At 38.3% G+C, this 14,537-nt stretch overlaps 1 protein-coding gene across 4 annotated transcripts in view; it reads left to right on the forward strand.

Annotated features, from left to right (window-relative positions):
- LOC141442422 (complexin-like) overlaps nt 1-10,724 on the forward strand; it is a 362,634-nt gene extending 351,910 nt beyond the window's left edge. For all 4 annotated transcript variants that reach the window (XM_074107400.1, XM_074107401.1, XM_074107402.1 and 1 more), the window contains one exon: nt 10,537-10,724. In XM_074107400.1, coding sequence (XP_073963501.1) covers nt 10,537-10,709 — 173 coding nt within the window. In that variant the 3' untranslated portion in view covers nt 10,710-10,724. The remainder of the gene's footprint in view (nt 1-10,536) is intronic.
- The last annotated feature ends 3,813 nt before the right edge of the window (nt 10,725-14,537 follow it).

Raw genomic sequence — 14,537 nt, forward strand, 5'->3', positions numbered from 1 at the left:
CATGAAGTATGAAATAGTAAATTGTGTCTTAAGGGCGGTAAATGAGGAATTACGAACGAGAGTCTATTAGAAGCCCGAAGTCGAAGACTGATGGCTTTAATGAGTCGATGTTCGTAATTCTAGTACCACCCGTGCGACATACAATATTTTTTATCACATTTGCGAGTAAATTTGTATATTTGTAAAAGAAAAACTAATATTTTTTCAAAAATTGCCGATACCGCTGGCTGCGCTGTTGGCAGCGCCTGTTCCCCGCCGCCCTCCCCCTTCATAAAGGGATCATATCATAAATAATCATACAGGGTATCTCCGATCATGGGGCTTTGAATGCAAGGTTCGATTCTACTCACATAACTGAGCTACTTTTGTTCTGCAACTTTTAAAAATATGACCACTGTTCATTTTTTATTACACCCAGATTTAGGGGCTGTTGCACCATCCATTGATTAGTGTTAACTGACGGTTAAATGTGATGCCGTCTCTATTTGTTTTGTTCGAAGAGACGGAGACGGCATCACATCTAACCGTCAGTTAACTCTAATCAATGGACGGTGAAACAGCCCCTTAATGTTATTTGCAATGCATCCAATACAACACTAAATTGACAGCACATTGATGAAATAAAACTGCCATGATCGATACACTGATTTAACTATTAAATGCCCAACAGTGGGATGCTAGTTAGTACGATGACTCTAAGTCATATACTGAAATAAAATAAACTCATTACCTCTTTCGTTCACATGAGCTAAGTTTTTGGCAATAAAGATTATTTTTATTTACTTTTACATGTTTGTTTGTTTATACTTTTTATTGTACAAAAAGGTTACAAAAAAATTGTCAAGTAAAAAGAACTTATCCCTGAAGGGATCTCTGCCAGTCAACCTTTGTGCAATCTTAATAAGGATCAATAGATAGAGCAAAACATTTGAATAAATATAAATGCATATGTAAACTCTTAATACTTACTTAACTATTTATAACTATAACAATTCAAGAATCAAACTGATTGCCGCTACAATAAACTAATTTAAACCACGACCTCAATACACAACCATATCACAATAAACTCCGTAACGACACGCCAATACTTGCCAAGTAAACGCTGTGCTTATTCACTGAGAAAAGGTACCACAGTGGGTCACGGTACAAATGGTTGGCAAGCTACCGCTAAGCGAGTTAGTGCGAGTGGTGTATCGACCGGTCTAATAATAGCCCGCCACGTGCTTCAGGAGCTATTCCGTGGCGATCGATAGTTTTACACGGAATGGCAAGTAAAGAGTTTTTGTGAACTAGTGTAACCATCATCATCATCAATCTAGGGGATTTTGACATCAGACAGAGGTGGAAGGACGAGTAATGCACAAACTACAGGAACTGCCCTGCAAACTATAGACCCCATGGTTAAACCAGATGGTTTCAGTCTACCACGCAAGCTTTGGTGCCGCTTAAATAGACTGAGAACAAGGCACGGACGCTGTCACTACTTCCGACACAAGTGGGGTTGGCGGGACTCGGCGCTCTGCGAATGCGGCGAGGAGGCTCAAACTATGGAGCACATTGTACAGCGCTGCCCTCTACACTCATGCTCGGGCTCCCCTGGAGATCTGTACAGTCTGACACCTGACACAATGTTGTGACCTGGGACCCTGAATGTGGATTTATAGCTAGTTTGTAGTTTCTTTCTTTAGTGTAATTGTTTAATGTTTTACGCCGTACGATTAAATAAATCGTCATGTTGGCCTAAATACGTCCTTCTGAAGTGCACAGGCCTCCTCTCAGAGGGCTTGTGTCGTAGTTCCCACGCGGCCCCAATGCAGAGTGGGAACTTCACACAGGTTGATTCAATAAATCCTCCCTGGGTAGTTCTACGGGCGTTGTTATTAGTTTCCTGTCGGTTATATTGAAGAAATGAGACAGCGTAAGTAAGAAATTTTAATGATTTGTAATTGTACCGCGTACACCTTACCGTTTTAAAAAAAAATCAAAATACAAAAACAGTTATTTGTAAGAATACAATAAAATGATCTGAAAATAAGCTTGGCACTGTATTCAGCATGCAAGCAAGCGTACAAATATTTAGTTCTAGGTCATTAAAATTTAGCTTTTAATTTTCGTCAGTATTATTTTATCTCTCTACATTTTATAAATTCATAAGACATTTTATTATTTGCTAGATTATTATTATATTATGTCATTTAATTACGATTTGAAAATTTACAAATTCTTATGATTGAAATAATCCTTAACACTATAAAAACATTCCTCCATTATCCATTTTGTTAATTTACTATTAAACATGTTTCTCCGCAGAGTTCTTAAATATTGTGGTAAATGATTAAAAAATATACTCATTAAATATATTTATCTTATACATATCCTTGCGACAAGGAGGCTTGCACAAAAGAGACATAACATGTGCCCGTGTCCTCCTCGGTATATTCAGGGTGCGAGTTAACATGGCAGTGGTAAAATGTTTAAGTTTCTAAAATCCTTGCATTCTACCTGACTCTGTTCTTCGCGATAGCGGTTCAAACGCTCGTAGAACTACCCTCCTGTTGTGAACATGGTAACATGTGCTTACATCTCCAAACAAAACGTCTGGTTTAGTAAAGCTAAACATTCATTGGAAGCACAGATACGGCGTGGATAAGACCTCGCGCGGCGCGGAGAGCGATTCCTCTTTTATTGCGCAGAAAATTAACATAAAATTTCAACCCCCATTTAGACGAGAAAGATTTCGTGACATACAACTTTTTTTAAATTTTAATATCGTTTTGTTATGCTACGCTACTTTGTCGCGAATAACGAATTTCTATTTCTATTCTATTATAAAAAAATATCACCTTCCCCCCCCACTTTATGTCTATGGGAGGTACCATCAGCCAAATATGTGGTCTACCACCCTTAAGCTGATAATCGTTTACATGTCATAAAACAATAATGCCAATAGACGTGTCTGTCAACTTGAAAGTTTTTAGAATATTAGTTTGATAGGAACTTGTTTAAAAATTGATAGACCACTTATTTGGCTGATGGTACCGTAAAAAAATGATTTTTTTTTTTACCATTTTCTCGGAATAGTAGCTATGTATACGCGTTTGTACATATCTCATTGTTTGCCAAATTGTGTTTGCTTACTTATATTGTAGATAAGAAGTTTACATACATGCTGAATCTTTAAGATCCTTTTTTAAGGAAACAGGTAGTTATCCTAACCCTGCCGTCGCTTTATGTTTTTGAAATAATCATGTATGTAAGGGAGAACATATGTGATTTTCCCACTAACAGATAAAAAATTCAGATCTATTGTCAAGAAGACAATAATATCTAAGGCGTATTATATTTTATAAACTTAATGATTATATCATGGACAGGTATATTTGGAAATAATTCCGATCCGCATTAGCGATCCCTTCAAATAGCGAACCTACTGTATTAAAAATAAAGTTGTGTTAAATACTTGTGATTTATAGATATTATCATTTAATAATATTGCAAATCTGTTCAAAAAAATATACCTCGTCGAATTTCTTGCCGGATTCTTCTCAACAGAGGTTTTTCCGAACCGGTGGTAGATTTTTTTGACATTCTTAAGTGCTTGTTTTACTGTGACTTAGACATAATATCCGTGCAAATTATAGGTTTCTAGCACTGATAGTCTCTGAGCAAAGCCGCAAATGTCCATGTCCACAAATGATCCGACCGATTTTGGCCATGGCGACCCCTTCGACTCCTAGTTATTTGTTTGGCGCTCATGCGCACTCAGACAGACATGGCGAAACTAGAAAGCCGAGTTTAGATTTGCAAGAAAAATCGTGCCAGTTGCATTACATTGCGGCGCTCGATTGACCACTACAAACTCGTTGGCTTTACGGCCTCGCAATGTAATGCAACTTGCACGATTTTTCTTGCAAGTCTAAACTCGGCTTTAGGGTTCCGTTTTTGCCATTTTAGATAGAGAAAGATACAGTAAGATTAGATACACTAAGAAATATCGACACTCACCTTCAAGCTCAAAACATCTCCCCAGCCTTACGCCCCCCATAAGAAAGTAATTCGGCCGTGACGACTATCGTCTCGGCCCAATTAGTTTTACGGCCTTGTTTACTCGGCCGGGCCGGCGGCCGGCCGGACGGTCGTTTAGCTGTTGACTTTACAATGTTATTGTTGGCTTAATAATTAGGTAATCGATACGCGGCTTAGCCCAAAAGTGGGTTATAGGTGGGTTATACATGCTAATAACTGGCTTTAAAGTAAGCCAAGAAGCTCTGCAGTTTACTTTTGTTTCTGTTTCTATAATACTATAGTTAAAGAAACTGAATCACTGTACCAAGGTCACTGGGAGCTATTTTGTTTTAATTTTTAGCCTTTTTACCCGACTGCAAGGAAAGGTATTGTTTTTCGCGCGTATCTTGTTTGTAAGTATGTAATAATATTCTTTCTTACCGCATATCTCTCAAACTGCTGGACGGATTTAGACAATTAAGGTATCATTAGAATCGTCCCAGCAACCCAAGTGTCCTTAGATAGGTGACGTTAAAAAAAAAACATGGCGGCTGTGAGATGCAAATAATTGGGGGCAACATTTTTTTTTTTTAATTTCACATTTTCTTTCGCTTTAGTTATTAGTTTGTTTTTGTTTTAAGTATATTTATAATTGCAATACAGTTTAGGATCTTCTTTGACGTCCACTTGCAGGCTTTTTAATCTAGGTTCAAGTGGTCCTAAATCCTGTCAGATCCATACAAGAACTGTCAGTTTAAGCCTTTAATCGAGATTTTAAAAAGCCTACAAGACATCCTTTAGTAACTTAGTAGTGCTAGTTTTGGTCTTATCACTGTAAGGTGGCGGTGCTTGTGGAACCACAATAAAAATCTCTCTCTCTCTTTCTCTTTTTTAAATGTACATTCTTAGGTATAATTTCCCATTTTCCGCGCAAAATTCATAATTTATACCTCGTAAACGTGATTACAAATAGTATGCAATATCATCTTTTTATTATATTTTTATAGCTCGTTACTTCCCTTGTTGACACGGTTTAACGTTGTTTGTTTATGCCGGGATAATTACTGGGAGACGGGAATTTGTGATCGAGAATACCGGGAATTATTCCAATTTGTGTTTCGAACTTACTGTAAAACTTACTGGAGCTTTATCTAGCTATATTGTTTAAGTGTGAGCCTGCACCTTTAACCAGGACAAGTATCCATCGCGTTGGTGGAGGTCCCATGCTACGCTTGCCGATCCACGGAATGCACTATGCAAGATAAAACCTACAATGATTACGTAGACGTCAGTGGAAATTAAAATAAACTAACTTATTTGTTTAACAGTTTAACTGATAACATTCGCTTTGAAACTGGCAAAAAAATATTTCAAAAAGATCCTTAAAAAAACGTTAGAAACTCTTCCATAACAGAGTAACATTAGCTGTAGCATAATTTATGTATTCTTAATCACACAATGTACTTATTTAATACTTTATGTTCTTATAGTAGACTGTATCCTGCAGACAAACCGTGAAAGCAGCTTTGCAGAGCTATGTACAAAAAAAACTATAAAAAAAATGAAAAAATATTAAGAGTAGTCTCTAATTATCTATGCCTGTGGTTTTTCAGATTTTCATATAAATGTGTAATATCAGAATTACAGGAGCTCATAAGTCGACAAAAAATAGATGTCAACTTTGCACGAGAATTACAGACTAATAAAGCATTTTTACAAAAATCAAAAAAACTGCAGGCATAGAAAATATAATGAATATCTTGATTGTAAAATATCATTGATTTCTGTGCTATAATGTGAGGACAACGAAACCCAAAATTCAACCGCCCAAATCTTGAAAAGCCTACAGCTATCTCGATATAAATTACGGACGTCGTTACGGAAGGCATGGGGGGGACGGCTGCGAGCGCTTATGTCACGAGCGAGAAAGACAGCAATATCCCAAACGAATACCTAACGCGGCCGCGCGGCCGGCAGGGAAAATTTATTTTAAATTTTCAATTTCAAATTACATTACCACAAGACTTACACGTACTAACCTATGTACAAAAATCAGCAAATTATGTGCAACCAACTTATTCAATCCTGCTTGTTTCTTGCAGTAGAATAAATAAAATATTTTTAAACAAGCATAAAATCATCTACATACACGGCCAGCAAGGCACCGCACCGCCATGGCTTCATCGTAATTGAATTGAGGCCCTCGACATTCGGTACAATTCGTTGAAGCTACGTTTCAAAGTGTCTCATTTGTTTGGAACGTATGATAAAGTTGTTACGTTTGTGTTACTAGCTTTGGCCCGCGGCTTTTCCCGCGCGAACGGGGATTTTACGAAATTCATGAAAACTTCCAAAATAGGCTAATTAGGCTGCGTTTCCATCGGAGATGTGCGAGGAACGTGTTTTTTGTAAGTGCAAGCCAAAGGAATACTTGACGCTCCAAAAATCTCTTCACTAAACCCGCACTTTGCCACCAGATCACCATAGTGAGATCTGTGTAAAATAATAGTACCACCGATAAGCCAAAAGTCTTAGAAGCCTAAAACCGCTGTAAAAATCATCGTCATCATGTCAGCCGACAGACGTCCACTGCTGGACATAAGCCTCCCCCAAGGCTCTCCACTCAGACCGATCTTGTGCTTTCCGCATCCAACGCGATCCCGCGATCTTAACCAGGTCGCTGCTCCATCTTGTTGGAGGCCTACCGACAGCTCGTCTCCCGGTCCGCGGACGCCATTCGAGAACCTTCTGACCCCATCGGCCATCAGTCCTGCGAGCAATGTGCCCCGCCCACTACCACTTCAGTTTCGCAATTCTTCGGGCTATGTCAGTAACCTTACTGCGGATATCATCATTGTAAAAATGCTTAACATGATCCCCCGAGCGACATAGTCAGTATTCAACACGCAGTGGGAGATAGAGATATTTAATTTAGAAAAAATGCGAAACACTCGACTTGGGGAGGCGTCGAAAGAAATTATTATTCTGTCACCGCCACACCCGGGCTTGATCAATTAATAATTCAATTGGAGGAGCCTTTTCTTAATAGCCGGGTTATTGAGCTATTTCCCACAATAAATTGAATCGCTCGCACTTGAGGAATTCACTTAATCCGTATTGTACGGGCATGGAGATGGGAATGAATTTAATAATAGTGTGGTGAATGGTTGGTGGTGTAGCGTGGGTTGTCTTGGAAGTATAATTATAATAATAGTACATTACTGCAGAGACCGCGAAATAGAGGATTGCTGGCCGAGTAGTTATAGATCTAGACATACGAGGCCGACAATCCCTGTTTGCGGACGAGGCTTGTATAGTGCTTTTCTCAAATAAATCTAAGGAAATAATACCATGTCACTTGATGATGAACTCATATTGGAAAGAATAACACGTATTTGAATGAAAAAAAACTCAGTTTAGATATAAACCGTATAAGTATTTGTTTTTTTTCTATTCCCGCCAAAATACTCTTTTTTTAATTGGCAGCATGCCATAGATAGTCAATAAAAGAAATGAAACCCACTGAAACAAAGGACAATCTCATTGCTGGCCTTAATTAATTTTTCGCATGACACACAATATGAAATTTTGAAAGGACAGCGTTCGCTCGCACAACGCCATCTATTGATTGCAGGCGAAGTTAAAACGTCATCTTGAGAGCCGAGGTAAGTCACCGTTCTTGGACAGTGCCCTTTATTCTTGTTTAAACTTTAAATATTATCCCACAGGAACGCATTACCGGGATATAAAGTATCCTATGTCTCAATGCAGATCTTTGTCGATCAGTACGCCAAGTTTAATGTAAATCCGTTGAGCCGTTATTGCGTGACAAACATGCAAACATTTTCACAAACTTTCACATTTATAATACAATATATAGTAGGATTCTCAAGAGACTACAAATTTGTGGCTTTTGCTGTAGAAACTTTGGGTCCCTGGAGCCCAAATGCACACAAACTTTTCGGACGATAAAAAAAACCGGCCAAGAGCGTGTCGGGCACGCCCAAGATAGGGTTCCGTAGCCATTACCAAAAAAAAAAAAAATATATTATTTGCGTTATAACACAATTAAACACTTACTACAGTCTTAAAATCTATTACCAGAAAAAGAGCGTATCTTCACGGCACTTACGTCCTTTTGTTGAGAAAAGCAGTTTTTCGGCAATAACTCAAAAACGGTATATCCTATCATGGTAAAACCAATATTTGTTGAAAGTATTTATTAAGCGTTACCTTTCCATTTTTTTTTGCATATGTATTGGACAAACGGTTTACAAGACAGAGGGGGGGACACAATTTTTGCTACTTTGGGAGCGATTATTTCCGGAAATCTTCACTTAATCAAAAAAGTTTTTGAGAAACCTTACTATCTTTTCAAAAGAGCTGTCGAACTATGTGCCACACGTTGATGCGAGTAAAAAAAAATTCAATTTCTGTTACGGGTATGGAGTGCCCCCCCTCCCCCTTTGAATATTTAGTTTTGTAATTTAACCACAAAACTAAATAGCGGCTTTGACAAGACATCTGTACTCCAAATTTCATTGATATACATCTTGTAGTTTTCGAGTAAAATGCCTGTGACATACGGACGGACGGACAGACAGCCAGACAGACAGACGGACTTGACGAAACTATAAGGGTTCCGTTTTTGCCATTTTGGCTCCGGAACCCTAAAAATTAAATTAGCAATGACCATAGGGTCTGGCGCATTTCTCGCCCAACGTATTGGAATCACGATCCAGCGCAGAAATGCAGCCAGCCATCGGCACTCTTCGCATTATTTCAAATGTTTTTCATTTGTATGAAATGTAACTGAGACTTTAGAGCAGTATTTTTTTAATTCCATAGCTGAAATTGACATACACATCAAACCTAAGCACGTACGAAAGGGCGTGACTATATATACATAACATACACAGCACTCAAGGAATTCGTTTTAGTCATGGTCTGCATACGCGACCCAAGCGTCCACACGAACCGCACTTATTCTCACACCCTGCGGTTGGTGAGCACGTTGTTAATGAGAATGCCATCTTCACTCAAAGCAGATGCAAAATAAATTCCATTCGACAAATGTTTTCTCGAAATGAAAAATGCAGAGCATTTGGCACGCGATTAGACGCGCTTTTTATACGCGTGTTGGGTTTTTTTTATAGCTATTTCTTTTGTGAAAAGTTTTATGTAATCTGAAATTCATCATTACATTTGGAAGCATGGAATGATCGAAGCTTGTTGACACGTATCTAACGATAGAGGTTAAATCAACCAAAATTTGAGCAATGTATTCGTATTACAACTATTTTGAATCGGGTTAAATTATTTCCCACCAAAAACATTTTCATGTTAAATGTTGCCAAGACTTATTCACATGTCTCGCACTGTCAAAAATTATCAGATCTCATGTCAAGGCAAGCTTTTAACTACGCGTCCTAATCCTAACTCTACAAGCTCTAACTTCACAAATTCTACACTTTTTTAAAAATATGTGGCTTGGCATGATGGTATTTGTGAAAATGCTGGTAGTATAAAAAGTGACATGTAAAAGAGCCCTTTGCGGCCTACTTACAGAATAAACGTTTTGATTGTTTTTTTATCTAAACCCTGAACTTGCCATTTATAACATTTCCACAATAAGTACAACATACGTTGATTACAAACGGAACAAATCGACGCGCCATAATCAAACCCAAATTTTCTATTCAAAGGCTTCGATTGGATTAGAAAACACATTTGCTCCCACGGGCCGGTTTTAACAGCCTCTAACTGGATCTAAGCGGATCTAACCGGCTCCGTCCAGTCGAGTGGGCCGATCCAATATGGCGGCCGGGCGGGTGCTCAAAAATCCATTTCACGTCAATCTGAACAATCGTCGCGCTCCGCGCCATGTTTTGTTCCTAGGACCATTGTGTGGGGAAGAGACAAATAGATGGAGATAGTTGAATATTGAATGTATGATTGAATGAGAGTGATAGGCGACATGTTTATTTAAAATGAATGAATGAAAACTTTGACTTCAGGAGTTTCTCCCATATCAAGTATGGCCTTTTATGTGTTACTAATGACTATAATGAAGCTTAATCTACCCTGCAAGCATCTTCTGTCTCGCTCACTCACTCAGTTTTAGTGTCAAGACTTATGAATGCAATTATTTTAGGCCCTGTCCGCGCTTTACATACAATTTCTTCGCGATTTTTTTTCCGCCAATATACTGTTATAATATACTCGTAAAAAAATCAATGTGTTACAGAATGGCGAGAAAAAAACCATGCGAAAAAAATTCGCAGTGTGGACAGGGCCCTACTCTTACATCCAACTTTTCAAAAAAATACTGTTCAATTTCATGCAGTCGTTTGGAAGTTATGCGCGTATACACCTCGGTGTTTTTTTTTATTATAAATGACTGTCAAGAAAACGAAGGTTTAGATAGAAGTAGTAGTGGGAATGCTGGTTTTACCACAATAAGAACAGCAATTTCTGTGGTGAACATTAAAGTAGTCATTATCAATAGCATTTTGTTTTTTGTCGCAGGCGCGGTCGGAGGCGACGGCGATGACAGCGACGACAAGGAAAAGGAAGAGGAGGCAGAACGCGAGCGGCAGGAGGCCATCCGCGAGGCCGAGGAGCGGCGTAAGGAGAAACATCGCAAGATGGAGGAAGAGCGCGAAAAGATGCGCCAAGAGATCCGCGATAAGGTAGGATAGAGTTCCAGAGAGCGGGAAGTGAAGAGAGCAGCAAGGATGGAGCAGGAAATGTACTGTTAGATGAGATAGATAGAGAAAAGTGAAGGGTTATAGGGCAATTAGTAGATTTGCGACAAGGTTGAATACAGTTACGGAGGACGGGGAGTGAAGTAAGCAGTAAAGATGGGGTAGAAAATGCAAGATAAGGTAGAAGGAGAAAAGTGAAGGGTAATACTTACAAGTATAGGGCAATCAGTAGATTGGCAACAAGATAGAGATAGTTACAGAGAACGGATAGTGAAGGGGAAGCAGTAAAGATGAGGCAGAAAATGTACGGCAAGATGAGATAGATAAAGAAAGGTAAAGAAGTAACATGGCATTCCGTAGATCCGCGATGAAGTAACTTAAAGGTAGTTAAGAGAAGCGTCAAGAGATGCTAGCTAGGAGATCTGCAACAACATAAATTAGAGGGAGCGAGTTATAGACAAAGAGGAGTGTAGAGAGATTGTTTGTTACGTTTTCACGCCTAAAGAACTCTGAAATGGACTGAATTGGATAAGGTGCCCGTGGGCACGACAAATGAATTCTTTGTAGACAAAATTGCAGGCAACAGCTAGTTTAAAAAATAAAGCTTCATTATTTAACAGCTTTGCGTCAAGTACGCGATTACACGAGCTGCAAAGCGAAATGGGTCAAGCGCCCTCTGGCACCTCTTGCCGGTAATTCGGCGCAGTCAATTTGACGCTGGAGTGCAGTGCTGTGGATGCAGCTTTATAATGGAGCGTGTGTGGAGCCGGCATTACGTTGTAGCTTTGTTTAGTGATATTTTTTTTGAATATTTTTCTATTTTAATACCTTTTTACTACACTAACGAACTCTATAACCTTTTTAGCGGCAACACTTCTTTTTTATATTTACTAATTTAATTGCTGTTATAAATAAATTATTTTCTTTCTTTTCTATAACGAACATAGCTCGCTTTTTTGGCAACGGATATTTAGATTTTTGCGAACTAAAAATTTTAAGGGTGTTATATTTTAAAGCTGTCTCTACTAGTGATTAATTACATAATAATAATAATTTATATTTCTGTACAATTTTCTAATTATACTCTTTGGCTGTCTCAAAATTCATGCTATTAAATATTTCAGTGGTGGTTGGATAGATTTTTATTTAATGGATTTTATATAAAACATAAGTACATTTGTTTTGTTAACAACCATTATAAAATTCTGGATAATTCTATTTATGGATATTCCGGATAAATTTCAAAAGTCATAAACCTTGTGTAAAGAGTTATTGTATTGTATAATTGTAAATTAGTCGTAAAATTAGAAGTTTGTATGGCCTAGTGGTTTGACCTATGGCCTCTCAAAGGATCGTGGGTTCAAGCCCGGGCTCGCACCTCTGTTTCTCGATTTCATATGATAAATCACGTAAGAAAAGGGCACGTTGTATACAATCATTCAATTCCGAAAATATAACGTAATTCACACATTCTTTGAAACGCGAAAAAAGTTTTTAATTTCCATCAACTCCTACTACATTAACTATCCCAAAAATGCCTCCGAAATACCGACAAAGAGCGCGCCTTATAAAGCACAGATTATTAAGATATTCCCTGTTTTTAATTAAAAAGTATTTGTCCCGCCCCGGTTTAGGTATTTAGGGGGCATTTAAAAAACTCCTTTATGACCGGAAGCGAGATCTTTACGATTGTCTTGTTTTAAGGTCTGAGAGAGATCGTTTTATCTTTTCTTTTGGTGCTGGATAAAGCTGTACGTGCTTGGTTTTAGAATAGGAGACCCATCGCTCACGTTTCCCTTCACCGTAAGGCTCTGTTTCCACCAGAGATGTGCGAGGATGTCTTGCGAGCAATGTGTTTTTAACCGACTGCCCGAAGGAGGGTTATGATTTTCGAGCATATGTATGTATGTAACTATGTATGTATGTGGGTATATATGTCCATTTCTTTGGTCCTCGCTGCAGCCTAAACGGCTAGACGGATTGTAACATATGAGGTATCATTGGATTCGTCATAACTGTCGGAGTGACATAGAGTTTATAATATTTCAATATGGCGTCTGCGAAAAAAAATATGGCGATGGAATAAAAATAAAACTTTTGTATTGTAACAATATGGGAATCAAATGAAAGCTAATAATTTGCCCATTCTAAAAATATTTGGTTATAATACTTTTAATCTACTATTTTCCCAGAAATATCAAAAAAGTATAAAGTATAAAAAGTAAGTATGAAGTTCGAATTATGCACTTCGTAGTATAGAGCCAGGCGCGCCAAAGCCACCGCGAAAAAGAAGAAAATTAAAAAAAAAAAGGTCCAAAATTAAAAAAAAATGAGGGCTATCGCATCATAAATTCGCCGCTACAGGCGCTAGTGTAGCGTGAGGTCTCCGAAATGTCAAATCTCATAGTTTTTGGGTGAGCTACGCGGGTTTATTCATAATTAGAATAATTTTGTGAATATTTTCATCATTTAATTATGCGATAAGTGGCAATGAATGTCTGTATTTTGACACAGTTTTGTCTTTCGAAAACTTTTGCCTCCCTTATTTTCCGAACAAAACGGGACTACGCAAGACTGTGGTTGCTCGATATTTATGGTACGGTTTTAAGGTGAATTAAATATGATTTTAATCTTAGCTTTGTTTTCACGCCCGTAATAACAGACTTTGAAAGCCACACTTAAAAACCTCACGCAACAGTGGCGCCGTCTAGAAAGACAAAAAACGATAACCCTCATTGTGATAGTCTGTTTAATAGCACTATATATACTTATAGTACCTACTGATAGCCATAGAGATACCTTCCTTGTGTAATAACGACCCAACCATGGAGCCATTGAGTCCAAGAAATAAATTGCCTTTTTATCCACGTAAAAGTCAAAGGTACGAGAAGTCATACAGCCATACACTTTATTGCTGCTATCTGTTCGAGGCAATCGTTTTTATGGGTTCTGTACACGACATACAGTCGTTTTAGGAACCTTGAGCTGTACTGGGAACTTCTCTTATTTGATTGGTTAAAAAACTGTACGTATATAAAGAAGCCAAAGAAAACATACATAAGTTCAAAAACTAGATGTATCAAAAAACAAACAGTGGCACTGTTGGGGACAGAACTCTTTTTATAATGAGAAGGCCAGAGCTTGTAGTACCTAAATTGCAACGCGATGTAAATTTGAAATGTAATTTTGTTCAAATACCTACCTACTGAAAAACTTAGAGATATGTACCCGGGTCACAACCCACGATCCTCCGCTTAGGAGGCAATGTTGGCTAGGCCTTTTAAAAACAGTATACTTTTTTTTTTTTCGACTGGATGGAAAACGATAAAGGGGGTCCCCTGGTGGTAAGAGATCACCACCGCCCATAAACATCTGCAACACCAGGGCTATTGCAACCTAGAGGATGGGATACCTCAAGTGCCAGTAATTTCACCGGCTGTCTTACTGTCCACGCCGAAACACAACAGTGCAAGCACTCCTGCTTCACGGCAGGATTAGCAAGCAAGATGGTGGTAGCAATCCGGGCGGACCTTGCACTTGGTCCTACCACCTACCACCTGCATAGGTTTGCTAATACTATTTTTCGATTTAGTGGTTCATTTGCAAAATATTCAGTATTAAAGTGCTATGTTTTGTTTGTGAAGTGTCCTCCCTCTACAAGCTAAAGCAATGGCTTGAAAAATCTGGGTAAAATAAACATAATCATATACTTAATTGTGCTATACGTAAAAAAAATATTTTGAAAAAACTATAACAGCTGAACCCCTGGTCCCGGTTGCCCGGTTTGAACCCACAATCAACTGCTTAAGATGCCACAAGTCA

Source organism: Choristoneura fumiferana, chromosome 25 (assembly GCF_025370935.1).
Source record: "Choristoneura fumiferana chromosome 25, NRCan_CFum_1, whole genome shotgun sequence".
Classification (NCBI taxonomy): domain Eukaryota; kingdom Metazoa; phylum Arthropoda; class Insecta; order Lepidoptera; family Tortricidae; genus Choristoneura; species Choristoneura fumiferana.